This window comes from Eriocheir sinensis, chromosome 2 (assembly GCF_024679095.1).
Source record: "Eriocheir sinensis breed Jianghai 21 chromosome 2, ASM2467909v1, whole genome shotgun sequence".
NCBI lineage: Eukaryota > Metazoa > Arthropoda > Malacostraca > Decapoda > Varunidae > Eriocheir > Eriocheir sinensis.
The window spans coordinates 26061106-26085190 of record NC_066510.1 but is presented as its reverse complement, the minus strand read 5'-3'; the positions used below and the strand labels follow the sequence as shown (position 1 = coordinate 26085190).

Here is a 24085-nt window from a genome sequence, read left to right as displayed (position 1 = left end):
ATAAAATGAAATGAAATAAAATAAAACCATCTCTTGTTCCCTCTCCCACTTCTTATATCTTCAATTTCGTACCAGAATCCTCTTCCTCTTCCTCCTTCTCCTTCTCTTTTTTCTCCTCCTCCTCCTCCTCCTTCTCCTCATCCAAGTTTCCCTCCTAACAGCTGCGTAATATTCTTGTCCTCAGTCTTTTTGTTTGTCCTCCTCGCTCTTCCTGTTAATCCTGCCGCCGAGTGCATCTTCGCCCCATCCCTCCATGCGCAAAACAACATCTAAGAGTGGGAGATTAAGGCAAAAGTAGATGAGTTTCCCCTCTAATCTAATCTACTTAATGCCGTTTCTTACCGACACCAGATATGCTCTCCTCCTTTTCCTCCTCCTTTTTCTTCTCCTCCTTTTCCTCCTCCTTCTTTTTCTTCTCCTCCTCTTCTGGTATCCGTGTCTTCCTCTGTATTCCTTCTTTTTCTTGGCCTCTCTTTTCTCTCTCTCTCTCTCTCTCTCTCTCTCTCTCTCTCTCTCTGCCTCCACGCTCGTTTTTTTTTTGTTTTTTTTTGTTTATTCTTCCCCCGCAAGTCTTGTTTCTCCTCATTTGCATATTATCTTTCTCATACATAATTTACTTGTACAATAACCTTTTTTTTATCTTCCTTCTTGCCTCCCTCCTTCTTTCTCTCTCCTGCTCATTTTCGCTGCTTTGGAGTCGCTTACGCTGTTGTTGTTGTTGTTGTTGTTGTTGCTGCTGTTGTTGTTTTCCGCTTTGCTTCCGGTTCGCATCCTCTCTGTCTCTCTTTTTCTTTCTCTTTCTCTCTCCTTTGCATTTACGTAATCATCATCACCATCTTCGTTATCACCATCATCATCATCATCATCCTCTATTGCTCCACCCTTTGTCTTCCCTGTCATCATCATTTCCCACTTCTCTTTCATATTTCCTTTCATTTTCCTCCGATACCACTTCCTCCTCTTCTTTCTCTTCCTCTTTATCCTCCTCCTCCTCCTCCTCCTCCTCTTACCTCTTATTTATCCTATTACGTCTTTTTTCCTTACCTAAGCACCAAGATCACCATCATTACCCTCCTTTTTTTTTTGCTCCTTGACGCTATCTTACGTTCATCTTCAGCACCTTCCTTCCTTCCGTTCCCTCCTCGCCTGCGCCTCCGTCTTTGCCTTTCCCTTTCTCCCACACCTCCTGCTGCTGCTTTCCTCCCCCTCCCTCTCCTCCTCCTCCTCCTCCTCCTTGTATTCTCTTCCTGCTCTTCTGGAGGTTCTTTTCTCTCCGTCACCTCATTCCTCCTCATCCTCCTTCCCTCATTAAGGCTTCAGATGCGACCAAAATGCGACTTGAGTATTTGCTTCTTTGTATATTTCGACGCCGAGCTCCTCCGAGATGCTGCATATTCCCTCCTTCTTCTGTGAGTGTGTGTGGACGGGGAGTCTGTGTGTGTGTGCGTGAGTGTGAGTGTATGTACGTGTGTGGGATAAATTTCAAGCCTAACACGGCCCTTGTATGCGTTCATTGTCCCGGTAACAAAGTCGTTTTTCTTGCGAGATTGTGTCTGAATTCCTGTGTTAAGTGCGGCCGGATAAGGAAGTTTGGGGGCCGAGCCGAGCCGCGTCGAGTCTCCGCTGTTGTTATACACGTGCGAGCGACAACGAACACGCTCCCTTGCTTCTTGCGTGTGATAGAGAAGGTTGTAACGCTGGGAGACGTTTAATATGATAGGGTCGGAAGAAATGTGCGCTAAAATGTCACCCCGTAAAAATCGCGGAAAAGGGAACGTTTTACCCGTACACCACACAGATAAAAACAATAAGACTAAAATAACAGCCAGAGTCTTTATTTCCTTATCAGATGAAATATGGAATCATGAAATACACCCATGCACAAATTTCTGCCATATTCCTCTAAACTCTCATTACCTTAAACAGTGTACAACTTTTATTTCCTCTATAAGCTATCTGAATTCATAAAAAAACGCTTCTATTCACTCCCAGACATAAACCTGTCACACAAAATTAGATATATACACCATCTAACGTTGCCGCCATGTTTCCTATTCCTATTCAGTCAAGTATATAGAGTGATAGAAGGCGCACAGCTGGCTTCTTTTCCCGCTCGCATCTCATTTGCCATATAAAAAGGGCTCGAGATCGCCTCAGGATGCTTGGAGCGGAAGGGAAGAAGAAATAGAGAGAAGAGAGTGAGGTAATTTTTAGAGCCAAGAGAATCATGCGAGGTTGGAGAAAAAGATTTGATGAGGAGGAGAAGGAACGGGGTAATTATGCATGAGAGGAAGAAAAAAAAGAGAGAATAGAGACTGAAAAAGAAACAGACAGACGTAAGGGAAAAGAGAGGATGAAATAAAAATAGACAGACAAGAGAAGAGAGAGAGAGAGAATAAAATAGATAGAAAAAGAAACAGACAGACGTAAGAGAGGAGAGAGAGATAATGAAATAAAGAAAAAGAAACAGAGAAGAGAATAAAGAGAAAAAAATAAAGAAAACAACAGACGGACAGAAAAGAAAACAGGGAGAATAAAACAGATAGAAAAATAAACAGACGAGGAGAAAAAGAGGAGAGAGAATTGAATAGACAGAGAAAGCAACAGACAGACAGAGACAGACAGACAGACAACCACACCCAGACACTTACGTTTAAGAAATTAGAAAACTTAGATAACTTTACGTCGTTGGAGATAGTTTACTGCGTTATCTTAGTCAGTTGGACTCTTTATTTTTGTTTTTTACCTTTTTATCTCTTTGTTAAATTGGGGTACATTAGGATGCTGTATAATAATTGCTGAGTCTCGAAACAAATGGACAGTTCCTTATTAGTCTTCATGAAAAATAAATGAGGGAAAAGAAAAACTGTGGAGTGCAAAGTTTTAATCAGTAAGGTTTTTTTCTTTCTTTTCTTTCTCCTTAATTTTTTTTTTCTTCCACTCGCTTTCCCTCTCAATGCGGCCGTCTAACTTCTTCAGCCACTCCTCCTCCTCCTCCTCCTCCTCCTCCTCCATCTCTTCCTCCTCCTCTTTATCATCTTTTTCTTCTCCCCTTCTCGCCGATAAGTCCAGCGGATCAGATCTTTTGTCTCCATAATTTAAGATTCTCGTGCACGGTAAATATCTATAAGCAGATATGTGTTTGTGAAAGCGTAAAACTGCATCAGAGTTTTATATCCTTTTTTATCTTTTTGCCTCTTCAGTAAACGGAGGAAAACAAAAAGAGTAATGCTTAGATTCTGTTCTTTTCCTCTTTTTCTGTTTTTTTTTTTTTTTTACAACAAAGGAGACAGCTCAAGGGGCACAGAAACAAGGAAACAATAATGAAAAAAAAGCCCGCTACTCGCTGCTCCTAAAAAAAATCCAAAGAGGTGGCCGAAAGAGGGGTCAATTTTCGGTTGTATGAAAGTCTCCGATGGACACGTATTAAAACTGATATTACAGGTAAGGTTAAATGACAGCGTAATTCAATTGATATGTCTCAACTAATAATGGTGAGGAAATAAATAGTGTAGGGAGTATAATTAATAATAAAGTTATTCTAATGATGTGTCTTCTCCTTCATTTCAGACGGTCGTTCATCATTGGTGAGTAAATATGTATTGTTTCCTTGTTGTTGTTGTTGTCGTTGTTGTTTTTTCGGGGTCGTGAATAATGAATGTTTGAGTAGTCACAAATGTTCGAGGAATAAAGAAAAAGAAAAAGGAGGAGAAATATTTATGAATGGCACTCACACGCCAAGCCAATCAGACCACACGCATGTTGACACACACACACACACACACACACACGAAGATTAGGTTGTCCACTTATTATACATTTCCTTTTATCTCACTGACAATCCCCATCCCTTCCCTCCCTCCTTCACCACCACCACCACCACCACAACAACCACCACCACCACCACAACAACCACCACCACCACCACTATCTTCATGACCACAACACCGACCGGCTGATTTGGGGGTATTTTTTTCGGGTAATTTTCTGAACGTAATAATGTCCACCACACGAGAGAGAGAGAGAGAGAGAAAAATAAAAAACTAGGCCGCATCCCGCTCCTCATAACCAAGGCAGCGGCCACTGTCAACAGCGTGACGGCACGTAACGAGCTTATCACACGTGACGGCAGGTGAAGCACGACAGGTGGGGAGGGAGCGAGGGACAGGTGAGGGGGAGGGCGTGAGGTAGAGGGGGAGGTGGAGGGAGGGTAGAGGGAAAGGACGAAGGGATGACAGATTGAGGGAAACTGAATGGCCTGAGAGACGGATTGGCAAGAAGAAAGTATAGGATGAAAGGGAGAAGGGAAGGGAAGCTGGAAGGATCGGGAAGAAGAGGGAGTGAGAGGTGGAAAAGAAGGTAGGATAAAAGGAAGATGGGAAGGAAAGGTGGAAGGACTGAAAAGAAGAGAGTGAAGAAGAAAGGATAGAAGGAAGATGGGAAGAAAAGCTGGAAGGATCGTTGGAAGAGAAAGTGGAAAGGGAGAAAGAAGGACATAAAGAAAGAAAGGAAAAGTAGTAGGATGGAAAGGAAGAGAAAGACAGAAAAAAAAGGGAAGTAGGAAGGATTGAAGAAAATTGGGATGGAATGAATAAACTAAGAATGAAATCTCCAATAACTAAAAGATGAAAAGAAAAAAACAAACACAAAAAGAAATAAAGGAAACCCAGCAAGATTGAAAAGAAATAGAATGGACGGAATAGAGGAAAGAAAGCTGAAATGACTGGAAAGAGGAAAGAATTAAAAATAGATGGAAGAAGAGCAAAAAGAGAGGCAGAAATGCTTGAAATATAGGAAGAAACGAAGGGTGAATAATACATACGAATACGAGGAAGCTGTAAGAGAGGATAAAAAGATTGAAAGGATTGGAAGGAAGAAAACAAGGAAGGTGGGAAGGACAGCAAATAATTCAGTAAAAAAGAAAAGACGCTGAAAGACTGAAAGAGGGAAGGAGAGATAACTGGAACCATGGGAAGGACGTAGGAAAGAAGGATGGGAGATAAGGATGCAAGGAAATTGGCTGAATGTCTTATGGGAAGGAAAAAAGGAGAGAACCAAGAGAGAAAAGAAGATGGAGAGAATATCAAAGAAGAAGCAAGTTGCCATGGGAAAAAAGGACGGAGTGTACGTTGATTGGTTAAAAGAAATCAAAGAAGGATGGGAATGAGATAAGGGGGAAAGGAAATTAACTGGATATCGTATGTAAAGGAAAAAAAGAGAAAAGAAAGTGGAGAAAATATAAATAAAGAAGGAAGTTAGCATGGAAAAAAAGGACGGAATGATTGTTGATGGGTAAAAGAGATCAAAGAAGAATGAATATGAGATAAGGGGGAAAGGAAATTAGCTGGATGTCGTATAAGAAGGAAAAAGGAGAGAAGCGAGAAAGAAAAGAAGAAGAAGGAAGCTAGCATGGAAAAAAGGACGGAATGAGTGTTGATGGGTAAAAGAGATCAAAGAAGGATGGGAATGAGATAAGGATGAAAGGAAATTAGCTGGATGTCGCATGAGAAGGAAAAATAGGAGAAAAGAAAGAGAAAAAAAGGATGAAGATAATATGGAAACAAAAAGAAAAGCTGAGAGGGAAAAGTACAAATAAAAAACAAGGAAAAGTGAAAAAAATGCACCATAAAAGCAAAAGAAAGATGGAAGGAGAAAAGAACATAGAAAATTTACAAGGAAAACGGAATAAGGCATTAAGGAAACAAAAAAATAGGTGACATTAGAAAAGAACAAAGCAAAAAAAAAGTAAAAGGAGGAAAGTAAAAAGGAAACACAAAAAGCTTAGCGAGAAAAGACCACAGTAAGGAAAAAAAATTATGGAAAAAAGGAAAACAAAAAAAAGAGGGTTCAAAGGAGTGTTGGTCGACCAGAAAAAATAAATAAGAAAAAAAGGAAAGGAGAGAAATAAAAAAGAACAAGAGAGCTGAATTTGAAGGTGTTGTTAGAAGTTAGAAAAAATAAAAAAATAAAGAGACAAGAGAAAAAGAAGAGCTTAAGTTGAAGTTCTGATTGTTAGCAAAAAAAAAAAAAAGAAGGAAGGGAGAGAAAGAAAAAGATACCACGAGGAAGAACGTAACATAGAAACAAACAAAAAAAAGGCTAAAGGGAGTGTTAGTAGGCCAGAAAAAAATATAAAGAAAACAAGAAAGGAGAGAAAAAAACAACAACACCTCGAGACTCACAATTCGTGCGTGGGAGTGTCATTTTCCATTCTCCGAGACACACCACCACCACCACCACCACCAGTACCACCATCACCACCACCACTAGTACCACCACCACCACCACCACCAGTACCACCATCACCACCACCACCAGAACCACCACCACCCAGCGAAGCTCTCATTATCTCGGCCATTAATCAGTGTTTGAGTTTCCATTTATTTCTCCCAGACGTTTTATAATTACTCGCAGGAGGGGGTTGACGATAAGTAATTCTCGCCTTGTTAATTATATGCTAATGGTAATGGAACCGCCGCCCAGCCACACCGTCACCGCCACCACGCACGTCATACTTTTTTTTTTATCATTTTTTTCGACTTTTAATTAATGGCATTCGCTGTTCCGTGATGCTGATGATGTGTTGCTGTTTTTTTTCTTCTTTTTTTTTGCGGCCTCGTCACGGTACGTACACCCGAAGCCGCGCAGTTTTGGAACGGCACGTGTTACCTGATTTCCAGCCCTGACGCTTTTCCGCGAATGAATTCCATTAACGAAGCTTATGGAAAGGGAAGGAGGCGGGGATAAAGGGATAACAGGGGGCCGTCATGCACAGGAGTATTTATAGTATATCCTTTTTAGCGTATGAGTTTTTGGATACTGGCAAACATTGAAGGATGAAAACGAAAAAAACAGTGACGCGAGAAATTGATTGTCATACCGTTATCCTTTTTGTTAATATTGCTGAGTTTCTATATACTAATAAACTTAGAAGGATGAGAATGCAGAAGAAAAATGATTCAAGTAACTGATTGATGTATCTTCAGCCTTTTTATCCTTTTGTAGATACTGATGAACATTTGAATTATGAAAACAGAAAATATTAAGAATGCAAAAATATGAAAATGAAAAAATATATATATATATATATATATATATATATATATATATATATATATATATATATATATATATATATATATATATATATATATATATATATATATATATATATATATATATATATATATATATATATATATATATATATATATATATATATATATATATATATATATATATATATATATATATATATATATATATATATATATATATATATATATGCGAGGAATAGATTAATATAGTTTTTGGCCTTTTTATTCTTTTGTAGATACTGATAAACATTTGAATTATAAGAACAGAAAATATTAAGAATTCAAAAATATGAAAATGCAAAAAAAAAAAGAATTGCGAGGAATAGATTGATGTATTTTTTTCTTTTTTTCTATCCTCTTCTAGATACATGATAAACACAAATATAAGAATACAAAAAAAAAGAAATGACGCGGGAAACTGATTAGCGTAACTTAGTCTATTGTTTCTATTTCATTCGTTCTTTCTTCCCTCTTTTTTTTTATCATCCTTATCGCCAAACATTTTTTCGCTCCCCGCTGCTGCTGCTGTTGGGAATACCGACGCTGCTGCTGCTGCTGATGATGATGATGATGAAGCTCCCCACTCGCATTAAACGTTCGGTAATTCGTAAAGTGTAACGGTAATGACAAATTCACATTCAAATGCTTTCCAACAAATTGTGTTTCCGCGCGAAATATCAAGAGGCGTACTTTTTTTTTTCGTGTGTGTGTGTGTGTGTGTGTGTGTGTGTGGGTGGGTGGGTGTGGGTGTGTGTGTGTGTGTGTCGTCTCTTTCTCGATTCTCACTTTTGTTCCGGAAATGTCAAAAAAACGCAAGAGTGAGAGTAATGTTGACAGAGATGGTAATGAGCTTCTGGTATTGGTGTTGATGTTGTGGTGGTGATGATGTGTTGTTGATGAGCGATGGTGGTGATGATGTGTTGTTGATGAGCGATGGTGATGATGATGGTGTTTCTGTTGCGGCGACACCTGAATATGGCCGTGGTATCGTTGTGAGGTGAATTAGAGATGAGGAGAGCCGTGGCAGAAACCGATGATATGGGCTTCTGTGGTGGTGGTGGTGACGTGAAGTGAATTATAGTGATGAGACGTGCTATGACAGAGATTGATGATGTGGACGTGTGTGATTTTTTTTTACAGCAAAGGACTGAAGGGCTTAAAAAAATAATAATAATAATGAAAAAAAAAAAGCCAGCTACTTACTGCCCCTTAAAAGATTGGATGTGTGATGATGTGTGTGGTGATATGATTGTCGTGGTGGTGATCCGAAATTGACCCTCTGTTTTGGCCACTCGGTATAATCTTTTACAATACAGGGATTTTTTTTTTTTTCATTTCTTAAACTTCTTCCGTTACCGTAAATAAACTGGAGAGGACAATGATGCTGGTGCCAAGACGTAGTGAGATTGTTATTTATGTACCCAGAAAAAACTGACCTTCTGTTTTGGCCACTCAATACTCTCTTCTTTTACAACACAGGGATTTTTTTCCATTTCTTAAGCTTCTTCCGTTACTGTAAAGAAAGTAGAGAGGACAATGATGGTGGTGCCAAGACTCCGTGAGATTGTTACTTATGTACCCATCAGTTTTCAGACAGTTCCGAGCAATGGTGGTGGTGGTGATGTTGATGACACACACGAGGACGAGAAGCACATCATCTAAAGTGTATTATTTCTCTTTTATTCCTCGCGGGACAAACAAAAACGCAGAAATTGGAGAGAAAAAGCACACGTAAAAAGAAAGACCAACAGCTGAACGCACGTGTTTGTGGACTTCCCGTGTGATTTTCCTCAGCAACTTTCTCACAATTTCAACAACGCTGTATATATATATTTTCAGGTGTGTCTCGGAGTCCCGCAGTTTTCGTTGTTTCTAGTGTAGACATATTTTCACCTTTTCTTTCTCTCTTCCTCTTTGGACAGAAGCGAAAAAGTACATTGAGCTTTAAAATTGCTTGGTGCTAAAAGTGAACGCATTAAAAAAGATGGACAGCAGGAATTTATCACAGGCTTTTTAAATTATCATACTGGCAAAAGTCTCTACATTACTAGGCACACGCTGTAGGAAAAGGCTAGCACGTGTCGTAGGAACCCGCTGTAGGAACAAGGGCCAGTAACAGTCCTAGAAACACACTGTAGAAGTAGAGGACATGTCTGTAGCCTTCCCTTCCGCTTCTCCCTCCCTCTCCATCACCCCTCGTCTGATTTTCTTTTCTTATCACCTTACTCTCTCTCTCTCACTATCACTCGCTCTCGCACGTCCTCCCTCCTCCCTGTGCCGCTGAGTTATGCATTGCGTCATCAAGGGAGACAGTCGCAGGAGTCGTGTAGTACCTCATAAAGGAACTGCTACCACTAACCGGGCGATAAAAGCGGACAAGGACACCAGCATTCGAAAGAACTTAACGTTATTACGACAATGAGTAATATCTTAGTTGCTGGTTGGATTCAAAATACTTGTCTAATCTATTCTTGAAGGCCGTAACTGTTGTTCTATCAACGACATCACAGGGTAGAGAGTTCCAAACATTAACAACTCGATTGAAGAAGAAGTGTTTAGCTTCGTGCGACGAGAATCTTTTACCACATATCTTCAAATTGTGATTTCTTCTTGTTCTATTTGATCGATCAATTGTAAAGTAATCTTCCGCATTAATATCACTGAATCCTTTAAACATTTTAAACACTTCTATTAGATCGCCTCGCATTCTTCGTTTTGATAGGCTGAATAAATTTACTTCTTTAAGATAAATTTCTCAACCTAGGAATCATCTTTGTTGCTCTTCGTTGAACCCGTTTCAACTTTTCTATGTCTTTTCTGTAATAGGGAGACCAAAATTGTACACAGTACTCTAGATGGGGTCGAACCAACGAATTATGCAGTTTTAATATTACTTTTTTCCGGAGCCATGTTGCGAATTATTTATTATATTATTTTCTTCTTCTGGTAACCTCCCATCCCAGGCGCGGTGTTGGTTGGATTCCTTTTGCTTTTATCTTCGCCACGCTTGGATGGATAATTTTACCTCCGCTTTTGATGTGATAATATAAATAGAAGGAAAATGCAGGAAACACAGAGAGAGATTGAGTTCGACGTTGTATATTGTTTCGACCTGTCATTATTGTTATTATTACTTACTTGTTTATAAAGCTTCACTCTTCTTGCTGTTTGTAGTTTAGAGTGTCATCAATGGAGGTAATATTTATTGTCGTTAGAAAACTTCGTACGAGAGAAATATATCTTTTAAATTAATAAACTAGAGAGAGATGATGTGATGGTTTGCTGTTTTAACATTGGTGTTAGTGCAGAGGAGGAGGAGGAGGAGGAGGAGGAGGAGAAGGAGGAAGAAGTAGAACGGAAGGGTGACGAGTGTGTAAATTTTGGCACTTGTAAGACACCAAAGAAAAACATACTAACCTTGAGTGTTTATTTCTCTCTCTCTCTCTCTCTCTCTCTCTCTCTCTCTCTCTCTCTCTCTCTCTCTCTCTCTCTCTCTCTCTCTCGCCCATAACAAATCTTACTCGTGGTCTTACAAAACTAAATTACACCTCGAAAAACAACGTAAACAAACAAAAAACATGATCCACAATCCTCAACGTAATGTCTATATAAATTCCAAACCTTTTAGCATTATAGAGATTAACGTATGGGGCGCAAGAGGGTAGGTATAACTTGTTTTCATTTAGTCCCCCTTAAATTTCGCTAATGAGAAGTTATGGCTTACGGAACCTAAGCGTAGACAAATACAATTAGTTTCCGCTCTGAAATTCTTTACCTGGGATGTGATTATGAATGTGAGGGAAGTGCAATGGAGCTTAAGTGAGGGGCGTGCCGTGAAGAATAAACAAGATCAGAAAACAGACTTAAAAGGCCCGTAACGTCTTGAATTAATGTTCGAGAGAGAGAGAGAGAGAGAGAGAGAGAGAGAGAGAGATTGATTTAATTTACCGTCGACTTTTAATGACTCGATCCAGTTTCAACGAGGGACTTTGTGTGCCCTGAATATATATGTAATTTTGTATAATTCTTTCCCTCTTTTTCCCCCTCTTCCATTTTCTCTTTCGATTACTCCTTCTCCTCCTCCTTCTCAGCGACGAGCAACCAAACAAATTCCAGCGCTCCGAAACTTGCCATATGACGAGCGTTTAAAGCGTTTAGATATGTTTTCCCTAAAAAAGCGAATGATAAGAGGGGACTTAATTGAAGTGTTCAAAATCCTTAATGGACTCGACAACATTAACCCAGATAGTCTATTTCAGAGAGACACCAACACAATAACACGCAGCAACGGTATGAAGTTAAAGGAAAACCGATGTAACACATTGGTGCGCAGAAGTTTTTTCAATAATAGAGTCGTCGATCACTGGAATAGACTCCCACCGTCAGTAGTTAGCACACAGAGTATCAATAGCTTTAAGTCTTCATTGGATAAGTACTTCAGGGATATAAGATTATACTGACCCTTCTTCGCATGTTTTCAGACAGATTGCAGAAAGACTTCAACCTAAATCCATATTATTCTACCCCACAACCTAGATTGCAAGTAGCGTAAGTTAACAATAGAGTAAAGCAACAGTTAATGTCCGCATGACAGGTGGAGTGAGGTGTGGGTGCAGTAAGGTGACAGGGTACTGGTGCGTGCATAGTACCGCCGGTAAAACGAGGATTAAGCCTCCACCTGTGCCCCTGAAACTACACCTCACCCATCGTGAGTATTAGGGGGGATTCTGGGGCTGCCCTGTGTAGGCCACTCGGCCTCTTCCAGGCTCCCTGTGTTTCTATGTTCTTCTGTTCTTTTCCCCCACAGCTTAGGTTACCAGTAGTACAAGTTTAGGGTAGTAATTTCCTCTTATTTCTCTCTTTACTGTAAAATTTCCATGTCCCTTTCTTCCTTAAAGGTACATGGTGTTCTCTTTTAGCTATTTCCTGCCGGCACGTTGCCGGAGGGAGAGGTGGGTGGGGAGGAGCCTTCATCTATTCTGTCCTGTCCTACCACACGTAGATTACTAGTGGTAGCGGTAGTAAACAGACACCCTCGCCATAGACCGATAGGTCGTCTGGTGTCTGTTCTTCTTATGTATTCCTATGTATTCTCCTCCTTCTTTCTATTCGTCAACCTTCGCTGATTCTCATTCCTATTGGCCTTCCTCCGTCTCTACCATCTCCCTCTCTTCCTTCTCCTTCATCTTTAGCCTAATTACTCCTTTCCTTCTCTGGCTTCTTCCTGCTCTCCTCCTCCCTTCCCTCGCATCCTTCTCACCTTCCCTACCTCCCCTTCCTCCTTCTCCTTCTCCTCCCCTTCCTTCTTCTTTCCTGCGTCATTCCTTTGACCCCATCCCAGTTTTCTCCCTCCTCTCCCCATCCTCCTTCAGTACCTTTCTCCTCCCTCACTTCCTCCTCTTCCTTCTCCGTCTCTCCCTTCTTCTCATCCTCCGCCATCCCTTCCTCTTGCATCATTGGTCTGGTTTTCTTCCTCTCTTCCTAGTTTTCTTCCTCCTTTCCTCATCCTCAATAATCACCTTTCTCCTCCCTCACTACCTTCTCTTCCTTCTCCATCTCTCCCTCCTTCTCGTCCTCCGCTATCCCCTCCTCTTGCATCATTGGTCTGGTTTTCTCCCGCCCTTCCCAGTTTTCTTCCTCTTCTCCTCATCCTTCCTTCGCACTCTTCACCTCCCTCACTACCTCCTCCTCCTCCTCCTCCTCCTCCTTCCCCACCTCCCTATTTTCTTCCTCCTCTCTTCATCCTACCTTCGCACCTTTCCCCCGCCACTCAGCCGCCTCCAGGCCTCTGTTCCTCGCCCTCCTTATCGCCGCCGCTGCAAGACAAACGCCGCCAATACGGATGACGAAAACAATGCCCCCTTGCAAGCCCGAACGCGAGGGAGCAGGTAAGACATCACGTAAGACACACACACACACACACACACACACACGGACGCACGCACAAGACCAAGGTACCGTATGCTTGTCTCCTCTCCCTCATACCCTCTACCGCCCCTCCCTCTAGCGGCCGTCCCTCAAACTCATTATTATTTCGCTTCCCGGTATTGTGTGAGCGTTTGTTCCCGTTGGCCGTTGTGTTGTGCTGTGCCTGCTCTGGCTATTAATACCTGGGTTACGGATGGCCAGCCCCTTGCCTCTCGCCCACTGATTGTACTCTACCCCGCCCTGCGCTTCCCTGCCCTTCCCCTGCCGCTCGCCACCCATGTCCCTCCTCCTGCTCCTCTCCCGCCCCTGCCAGCTGCCCTTCATCGTCGTTGTATAGTCAGCTTGTTTAGCGCCGCCTGGGATATGAGGGTCGTAACTAAATTTATAATTGTTAGCGCTCGACATGCACTCATTCTCTCTCTCTTGCTCTCTCTCTCTCTCTGGCTGGCTCTCTCTCGCCCGCTTGTTGGTTCGCGTTCTCGCTCTCTCTCTCTCTCTCTCTCTCTCTCTCTCTCTCTCTCTCTCTCTCTCTCTCTCTCTCTCTCTCTCGTAAATGAATGGGCCTTGTCATGTACTCATAAGCCGTGTGTGTGTGTGTGTGTGTGTGTGTGTGTGTGTGTGTGTTTATGACCTAATATTGTTCTATTATTTCTCTCCTTTCATCTACTATAACGCTGTTTTTTTCCCTTCTCTTTCTCTCCTTTCCCTTCCCTTCCCTTCCCTTTCCCTTCCCTTATATTTGCTTTCCTTCCCTCCACCTTCCCTTCCCCTCCCTATCCGTTCCCTTTCATTCTCTTTCACTCCTTTTCTTGTCCCTTCCTTCCATTTACCTCTCTTCCTTTCCCTTCCCTTCCTTTTCTTTCCCATTATTTCTCTTTACCTTCCTTCCCCTTTAAAAACCCTTTCCATCCCTTCCATTCCCCTCCCCCTTCCCTTTCCTTTTCTTTACCCCGCCCATCTATCCTATCCCTTTCCTTACCTCTCTTCCCTTCTTTACCTTTCCCTTCCCTTTCTATCCCTTCCTGTCCCCTCCCATCCCTACCCTTCCCTTATCTTCACTGTTCTCACTCGCCCAAGCACTCCTCTTTCACTCCACTCTCCCGTCATCGCCCTCTCCTTCCCTCACTCCTCTCCCTCGCCCTCTCGCCCTTCTTTCACCTCGGTCGTGAAGTTTAGTGTCCCTTTCCCACGCTCATATATTTCCTCGGCACAAAAATTTTAGGGTAGTTCCGACGCTTTTTCTTCTTCCTTTGTTGTTTTTTTCCCTCGTCAGTTTCGGGTATCTTGTCTTCCTCGTTTTTTTTTTTTTTTCTTCTCTGCTCTTATGTTTTATTTTTATTTTTATTTCCTGTTTTTTTTCTCCCAGTTCTCCGACTTTTCTTCTCTTTTCTCGTTTGTTTTCTTTCCCTTTCGCCTGTTTACGCTACCTCTGTTTTTATTTTATTTTTTCTCCTCAGGTATTTTCGTTCATTTGACTTTTTCCTCTCGCTTTTCTATCCCTCTTCACATCTCTCTCTCTCTCTCTCTCTCTCTCTCTCTCTCTCTCTCTCTCTCTCTCTCTCTCTCTCTCTCTCTCTCTCTCTCTCTCTCTCTCTCTCTCTCTCTCTCTCTCTCTTCTTTGTTATTCCGATACGCTATTTCATTTTGTCTTTCTTATATTTCACAATCTTTCTCCTTGTATTTTTTTCTATTCTCTTTTTTTAACGCTTTTTTTTTTTTTTTTTTGGTTCGCATGGCTTTTATTCGTCTCTGATCCTGTTACAATGTGTTTCAATCTTTTCGTTCTTTTCTTCACTGTGGTTTATTTTTTGCTTCGTATTTTATCAATTTTCTCATCTCACGCGGCTGCAGTTTATGTATTCCTCTGCATGTTGGCGTTGCACTGTCAGCTGATAAGTTAGAGTGGATTCGTCTTATTGTGCGAGACTTTTAAAGCACTCACTTGCATGTTATTTTCACTACTACCATGTTATTTTCTTACCAATCTTTTTCCTTATATATCCTTTCCTTACTTGCATGTTATCTCCTTTATTCATTTTCCTTACATACATACTATTTCCCAACCTTCTATTTCCTAACTTGCATCCTTTCTCCTTTTCCCTTTCACATTATTTCCATCCTCGCATCCGTATTTCTTTTTCCTAACACATTTTCTTACATATTATTTCCTTATTTGCATCCTTTTTCCATCACCTCTCCTTTCCTTATGTTTTATTTTCTTTACCTTGCCTTTCTGTCGATTCCTTTCCCTTTGCCTCTCCTTTCTTTACCCTTCCTTTACTTTCCCATTCTTTCCCTTTACCTCCTCCCGAAATTGACCTATCTTTCGGCCACTCCTCTAACTCTTTTTAGGGGCAGTGAGTAGCGGGCTTTTTTTTTCATTATTGTTTCTTTTTTATGCCCTTGAACTGACTCTTTTGCTGTAAAAAAAAAAAAAAAACTTCCTTCCTTTACATATAATTTCCTTGCTTAGTATTTCCTAACTCACGTATCATTTCCTTACTTCCATGTTATTTCCTTACTTGCATCTTATCTCCCTTCATGTTGGTGCGCAGTGTCAGAATTCATCACATTTCCGAACCATCACACAGGGACAGCATTACGGAGATGAGCACCGAAGCCACGCGCAGCTGTTGGATATGCTCACAACGTTCCCAGTCTCTCCCTTTACATTCCCTCCTCTTCCTTCCCCTTCCCATCACTTCCCTTATTTTCATTCCCTTCACTATTCTCACTCACTCAGGCACTCCTCTCTCACTCCACTCTCCTGTCAGCGCCCTCTCCTTCCCTCAGTTCTCTCCCACGCCCTCAACTCTACCTTACATTTGCGGTTTTTTCACGTTAGAGGGCAGCACTCATCTACTTACCGATTCCTCTGTCTATGTAGATAAAGAGTTCGGTTCCTTGATACAGACAGAGGGGCCGATACGAACCCACAGTGCTGCCCTCTATACACTGAAACCGGTTTGAAATTCCCCCGCAATGTTACGTTCGCCTTTATACAGCTTTTCATTTCTTTTGTATCTCGGTTTTTCTATTTTCAGTTTTTTATTCCGGCAGTTATATCCATTTATCTTTTCTGCATCTATACGATACATTTTATCTGTTTGCTTTTATGTTTTTCTTAGTGCTTCTTTTTGCGTGTTTTTCATTTTTTTCTGGTCCGTCAACAAAACATAACCCTCGTCTTCTTGCATTTTGTTCTTCTTGCTCTTGTTCTTGATTGTTTCTATATCTCCGTTTCTTTAGTCTTCTTCTCTCTCCCTCACGAACCACCTCACAATCATGTAAAGTGTGGGAAAGGATCAGAGCTCTTAAAACTGTATATACACGCATTCCGATTGCACTGAGAGAGAGCTTGATTGTGTTTTTATTCCAGGACGTATAAAGAATTACATGTACACACGAAGGAGGGAATGATACAAGAGAAGAAGGGAGGAAACAGACACACGAGGGTGGAAAAAGGAGGGAGAGCAAGACAACTGAGTAATGACTGGAAAAACAGGGAAGGGTGAGAGAGTGAGAGAGAGAGAGAGAGAGAGAAAAAGGGCATACAAAAGAGCGATGTGCAGAAAAGAAGAAAAATATAGCAACTGAAGTCTTGTCGGATCAAAAGTGATTTCATTTTTGGGAGTGAAAAGTGGAGCGAACGATGAACGAGCGAAGAGAACGAGACTTGGTGAAAACAAAACAGCGGGGAAAAGCAAAATGTGTAACAGAATCCAGCGAGTAAAAAAAAAAAATGTATTGGAAACGACGAGAGAAAAATGAAAGTTGATAGATAGATAAATAGATAAACGCGAACTGTTAGATAGACAGATTGGTACAGAAAAAAATTAGATAGGCAGATAGATAGATAGATAGATAGGTAGATAGATAAATAGAGAGAGAGAGAGAAGGATAAATATAAAGAGACATAAACAAAGATAAAACAAATATATAGATCCTGAAATGCAAAAAAGCAGAATCATTTATAAATCATCCAGCCAATAACACACACACACACACACACACACACACACACACACACACACGCAAGCACGCACACACATGATTTATAGGAGGAGGGAAAACGAGAGGAAGGGAAGAGAAATCTGTAAAATCTGTAAATAGCCGTAAATTCACGTAAATATCAGGCACGAAAATTTACAGGACCAGTTTCCGCTGATTTACCATGAAATTAGAAGGGAAAAATGAACTCTGGGATGATGTAATGCTTGTGTGGAGGAGTGGGGGAGGGGAGGAAGGGGTGGGTGGGTTTGAGTGAGGGGGAGTTAAGTAGGTGTCTTTTTGTATGTATGTATGTATGTATGTATATCTGAATCTGTGTATGTATATGTGTGTACTTACATATGGATATGGGACAAGCAAGAAGCAAGCGAGTAGCGGACTTTTTTTTTTTTTTTCATTATTGTTCCTTTTTTTTCCCTTTGAACCGTTTCCTCTACTGTAAAAATAAGTAAATAAATAAATAAATACCGCGGCAGCAACCATAAATAAAATTCGTCTGCTCCACTAACGGGTTGGGGTCGCCGAAGAGGCCCCTCAGGACAGCTTACCGGCGCTTTGGGCAGCACCTGTAAAGAAGAAAAAAAGTATGATTGCTTGTACGTATATTGCATGTATATTTGTATGTATGTAATTAAAGTGCATTTCCTATTCCCAAACATTTATCAAAACATCTTCAGCGCCATGTTCATATTTCAAACCAATTTTCCTTTTTTTTTTTTTTTGCAACAAAGGAGACAGCTGAAGGGCACAAAAAAGGTAACATTTATCAAAACATCTTCAGCGCCATGTTCATATTTCAAACCAATTTTTTTTTTCTTTTTTTTTTGCAACAAAGGAGACAGCTGAAGGGCACAAAAAAAGGTAACAATAATAAAAAATAAAAAAGCCCGCTACTCGCTGCTCCAAAAAAGAATCCAAAGAGGTGGCCAAAAGAGGGGTCAGTTTTCAGTTATTTCCCATCTGTTATTCTCTACTTCCTCCTTTCTTATCAGATTCCCAAACATTTATCAAAACATCTTCAGTGTCATGTTCCTATTTCAAACCAATTTTCATTTTTAAATACTCCAGTTTATTTCCCCTAGTTTTACTCTACTTTCCCTTTCTAATCAGCTTTCAAAACATATTTCAAAGCATCTTCAGTGTCATGCTCATATTTCAAACCAATTTTCATTTTTAAATACTCCAGTTTACTTCCCCTAATTTTACTCTACTTTCCCTTTCTAATCAGCTTTCAAAACATTTATCAAAACATCTTCAGTGTCATGTTCCTATTTCAAACCAATTTTCATTTTTAAATACTCCAGTTTATTTCCCCTAATTTTACTCTACTTTCCCTTTCTAATCAGCTTCCCAAACATATATGAAAGCATCTTCAGTGTCATGCTCATATTTCAAACCAATTTTCCTTTTTAGATACTCCAGTTTATTTCCACTAATTTAACTCTACTTTCCCTTTCTAATCAGCTTTCAAAACATATATGAAAGCATCTTCAGTGTCATGCTCATATTTCAAACCAATTTTCCTTTTTAGATATTCCAGTTTATTTCCCCTAATTTTACTCTACTTTCCCTTTCTAATCAGCTTTCCAAACATATATGAAAGCATCTTCAGTGTCATGCTCATATTTCAAACCAATTTTCCTTTTTAGATACTCCAGTTTATTCCCATTTGTTATTCTCTACTTTCTCCTTTCTTATCAGATTTCCTTTACCTCCTTTGCCGGGCTTCCCTTTGAGCGCACCGTCCGCTTATTCAGCTCCTTCCCTTCTCTCCTTAATCGTCCCCTTATCTCCCTTCTCCTTATCGAGCCATTTTTCACCTTCTTAACTTTATTCTTCGCCTCGGTGTACGGTTCCCGCGTTTATACTTTTATCTTTCTTCCTTTATCTCTCATCTTTCTCGCTGACATAATGATCTTTCTCGTATTTGTTTTCCTCCTTCTCCTTCTCCTCCTCCTCTTCTTCTTTGTCCTCCTCCTTCTCCACCTTCTTTCCTTCTTTTTTTCATTTTTGTGTTTCCTTTTCTTTCGTCTTTTTGTGTTCTTTCATGTTCCCTTCTGCATTTTTTTTTCTTTTTTTTATACTCATTGTCCTCCTTCTCCTCTTCTTATTCCTCCTCCTCCTCCTCCTCCTCCTCCTCCTCCTCCTCCAAGTCCTCTTTCTATCTTTCTATACTTCTCTTCTTTTGTTTTGTTTTTGTCTTCTGTCTTGTACCCTTCTGATTTTTTTCCTCCTCCTCCTCCTCCTCCTCCTCCTCCTCCTGTCATTTTTTGTCCTCTTTCAGTAAAAAAAAAAAAAAATAACACAATGACAGTGAAAAAGCAAAGATTCAAAGTGTTTAGTAATTTTTCGTTCTGATGTGTGAGAGAGAGAAAGGGGGGAAGGGGGGAAGAGAAAGGGGTAGCACGCACTCTTTAATAATTTCTTGGATGTTCTTTGTCTATTAAGCTCCTACTATTGTTATTTCTTTTTTATTTATTTCTTTTTCTTTCCTCTTCACTGTCTTTCCTTTCTCCTTGAGTCCGGCAGGTGTTTAATTTGCATACTCTCTCTCTCTCTCTCTCTCTCTCTCTCTCTCTCTCTCTCTCTCTCTCTCTCTCTCTCTCTCTCTCTCTCTCTCTCTCTCTCTCATTGAACAACACGCGTCATGAAGCCTCTCAGGGGATCGCTCGTGAACCCACCCGTTATGTAGGGTTCGAAACTGTCTGGTTCGGTTAGGTATTCGAATCTCTCCTCTTTTTTCCCCCCTCGCGTTTTCCCTCCTCTTTTTTGCTCCTCTTGTTTAATCACTTTTTTTTCTCTTTACCTCCCTCTTCGTTTCACTTTACTCGTCCTCTTTTTTTCCCCTCTCATATTCTTTCCTATTTCCTCTTTGCTTACCTTTTTTGTCTTCCCTTTTTTCTTCCCTCCTCTCCTCTTTTTCGCTCCTCTTGTTTAATCACTTTTTTTCTCTTTACCTCCCTCTGCGTTTCACTTTTCTCGTTCTCTTTATTTTTCCCTCTCATTTTCTTTCCTATTTCCTCTTTGCTTCCCTTTTTTGTCTTCCCTTTTTCCTTTCCTCTCATTTTAGCCCTCTTTGCCTACTCTGACGCTGTTTTTCCCTTCCCTTTCTCTCCTTTCCCTTTAATCCCATTCCCTTTCCCTTCCCTTATCTTTGCTTTCCTACCCTCCACCTTCCCCTCCCCTCCCTTTCCCTTCCATTCCATTCCCTTTCCCTTCCCTTATCTTTGCTTTCCTACCCTCCACCTTCCCCTCCCCTCCCTTTCCCTTCCATTCCATTCCCTTTCCCTTCCCTTATCTTTGCTTTCCTACCCTCCACCTTCCCCTCCCCTCCCTTTCCCTTCCATTCCATTCCCTTTCCCTTCCCTTATCTTTGCTTTCCTTCCCTCCACCTTCCCCTCCCCTCCCTTTCCCTTCCATTCCATTCCCTTTCCCTTCCCTTATCTTTGCTTTCCTACCCTCCACCTTCCCCTCCCCTCCCTTTCCGTTCCCTTTCATTCTCTCTAACTTCCCTTCTTGTCCCTTCCTTCCATTCACCTTTTCTCTCATTTTATTCATTTTTCTCTCCACCTCTCTTTTAGTCTACCTCTCTTCCTTTTTTTATCCAAGATTCCTCTCCTCTCCATTTCTACCATCTTGTATTTTTTTTCTTTTCTCTGTACCTCCCTTTTAGATTTCCTTTCTCCCTCTTTTTTTCTCTTATTTTATTCCTTTTTGTGTTTACCTCCCTTATCTCCTTCTCTTCTTTTTTTATCCGTGGGTTTTTTTTACTCTCCTTTTATCTACTTTTCTCTTTACCTCCCTTTTCGTTCTCCTTTCTCCCTCTTTTTTCTCACACTTTATCCCTTTTTCTGTTTATCTCCCTTCTCTCCTTCTCTTCCTTTTTATCTCCTCGTTTTATTTACTCTCCTTTTATCTATTTTTTCCTTTACCTCCGTTTATGTCTCTTATTTCCTCTTTCCGACTCTCTCTTTGAGTTCTCCTTTCGTATTTTTCATCTCCCTCTTTTCATCTTTTTCGTTTCATCTCTTCCCTTCATTTCGTTCTAAATCATCCTCTCTTTGTCCAATCCACATTTTTTTCTCCTCCGTCCCTTCCCATTTTTTTCCTTCCTTCTTTCCTATCAATTGCCTCTTTTTTTTTCTCTTGCTTCTTTAATCTACTCTCTCTCCCTCGTTTGCAGTCTCCTGTCCCTCTTTCATTCGCCTGTTATTTACCTCCTCTTAACCCTCTTTTTCCTCCTCGTCTCATTTGCTTCTTTGCTTCTCTAAACAGACTGATGTTTTTTCGAGGTCGTTTTTTTCTTCGTTTTCGTCATCTGATGCGTTTTCGCTTAACTTGTAACATCCATTCTTTTTTTATCTCCATCCCCTCCTTAGCTTCTTCTCTCTCCCTCTCTCTCTCTTCCTCCCTAGTTTGTTGAAGGCAAGAGGGGGTGTGAGAGAGAGAGTGAGATAGAGGGAGAGAGATGGAGGCGGCAGAGCATTAGAAAGAGAAAAGAATCGAGTTTCTCTGTATACTTTATTTTTTTCAGCCAGTCGCTTAGGTATTCACAAGGCGAGGGAGCTAAAGCCGCCTCTGGCACGAAATATCTACGTAATTTTAGACTTTTATTTACATGTTCATTTTTTGAGTAGTAACGTTCTGAGTGACGTTTTTCTTTTCCCTTTCGTTTACTTTCTCACTTTTTTTTTCCTTTTTTTTATATTTGTTGTTTTGTTAAGAATGCCAAGAGACTTCGAGCACAAAATGTTAACTTGTTCTCATTCTTTTCCTTCTTTCTTTTTATTGTCGAGCACTCAACTTTCTCTCATACTTTTCCTTCTTCCTTCTTTTTTTTCATGAGTAACTTTCCATCAGACGTTTTCTTCGTTACACTTTTTACTACCATTCTTAACTTAGCGGTGCGAGAAATGTTACAACAGTTTCCTGGGAGAGAGAAAATATGCTACGTGTCAATCAAATGGGTCTATAACAATTGAAAGAGTTTTAAAGGACTCTGCGGTGAAAAATGAGTTTAGAACTGTTGCCTAATAGAGAGAAAAGCTGTTACGTGCTATCCAATTGATCTATAACACACAAGGGATATTTTTAGAAGAGTCTACGGTTGAAAAAAGAGAAGGATGGAACAATTACCTAGTAGAGAGAGAGAGAGAGAGAGAGAGAGAGAGAGAGAGAGAGAGAGAGAGAGCCTGTTACATGTTACCTAATGGATCTTTAACACATGGGGGACATTTTTAAAGAGTCTACGGTTTAAACGAGAAAACGAGAGGTAGGGGGAAGGCGTCTTACATCCATTCATTAACCATTTATCGGTCATTAAATAGTGAGCACTTAAGTTCAGCCTCCCCTTCCTCCTCCTCCTCCTCCTCCTCCTCCTCCTCCTCCTCCTCTTCCTCGTCCTCCTCCTCTGTATTATTGTGTCCCTGTTTGCCTTTCTTTCCTTCTTCCTTCCTCTCACCCTCGCGGTTATAGATTTAGTGAGAGAGGAGGGAGTAGCAGAAATGAGTGACCCAAGTGTGATATATCTCTCTCTCTCTCTCTCTCTCTCTCTCTCTCTCTCTCTCTCTCTCTCTCTCTCTCTCTCTCTCTCTCTCTCTCACCTTTAATGACGCAATGGACGCCTCAGAGGAGAGTTTAAAGACCACGAGTGCCTTTAATGTTATATTCCTCTCCAACGACACTTGTCTTTTTTTTTTTCCTCAGTATTCGAAGTAAAAATCATGTTCAATATACAGAAAATTAAAAGGCCCACTTACAACACGCGCCTGTTATCAGATTGACTATAGCAGAGATTACTAGACAGATAGATAGATGGTTTGACAGATATACAAAAAGACAAAATGATAGCCAGACGAATAGACAGATTGACAGGCGGGAAGACTGACAGATACCAAAGGATAGGAATTGAAGGGAAAAGAGGACAAAACGATAAACAGTAAGCATGTAAGTGTCGGGAAAGGAAAGGGAAGGGAATGGAAAAGCAGTAATGAAAGTAAGAGAAAGTAAGAGAAGGAAAAGAATCGGAAAGAAAGAAAAAAGGAAAAAAAAGGAAAAAAGGAAAAAAGGAAAGGAAAGGTAATGGAAGAACAGTAATGAAAGCAAGAGAAAATAAGAGAAGAAAAAGAAGCGGAAAGGAAGAAAAAAAGAGGGAAGGGAAAAAAAATAGGAAAGGAAGTGTGCAGAAGAGAAAGAAACTAAGGAGGGAAAGTGAAATATGGAGTGAGGGGAAAGAGAGCACAGCGCAACGAAAATGATGTTTCAGGAAGGAAATAAAAGAACAGGAAAAAACAAACCAAAAAGAAAGGAAACCATATAGTGGGAGGAGAATGAAAAGGATAAGAAGAGAGGGAAAAGGAAAAGACGGAAATCATATAGTGGGAGGAGAATGAAAAGGATAAGAAGAGAGGGAAAAGGAAGAGACGGAAATCATATAGTGGAAGGAGAATGAAAAGGATAAGAAGAGAGGGAAAAGGAAGAGACGGAAATCATATAGTGGGAGGAGAATGAAATGGATAAGAAGGAAAAGGAAGAGATAGAAAGAAAATAAGAGGGTTTGGAAGGGCAGGAAATCTAACTTAAGGAGAGAAGCTGAAAGGAATATCTGTAAATCTGTCAAACTATCTATCTATCTGACTGGTTATCTCTGCGCCTTTGAATTTTATGTATATTGAACGTGATTTTTGCCTCGAATACTGAGGAAATGTAAGTTCAAGGAAGAAAAGAGAAAAAAGTAAAAAAAAAAAAAGGAATAGGATAAGAAACGAGTAGTAAACAGGTACGAGAGAAAAAAAAAGGGCGGTAAGGGAAGGTCTTGCCGGGTCGTGTTGCTACGCTGTAAGGATGGGACGCCGTGATTGGCCGTAATTTGGACGCCAGGTTGTTAAAATTTAATCTTCTTAATTAACCTCTGAAGAATGACGGTGTGTGTGTGTGTGTGTGTGTGTGTGTGTGTGTGTGTGTGTGTGTGTGTGTGTGTGTGTGCGCGAGAGAGAGAGAGAGAGAGAGAGAGAGAGAGAGAGAGAGAGATACAAACAGACGGGGAAAAA

At 40.6% G+C, this 24085-nt stretch overlaps 1 protein-coding gene across 2 annotated transcripts in view; it reads right to left on the bottom strand.

The window, feature by feature from the left end:
• Positions 1-24085, bottom strand: part of LOC127001843 (uncharacterized) — a 209402-nt gene that overhangs the window by 108729 nt on the left and 76588 nt on the right. For both annotated transcript variants that reach the window (XM_050867040.1, XM_050867045.1), the window contains exon 2: positions 17585-17602. In XM_050867040.1, coding sequence (XP_050722997.1) covers positions 17585-17602 — 18 coding nt within the window. The remainder of the gene's footprint in view (positions 1-17584; positions 17603-24085) is intronic.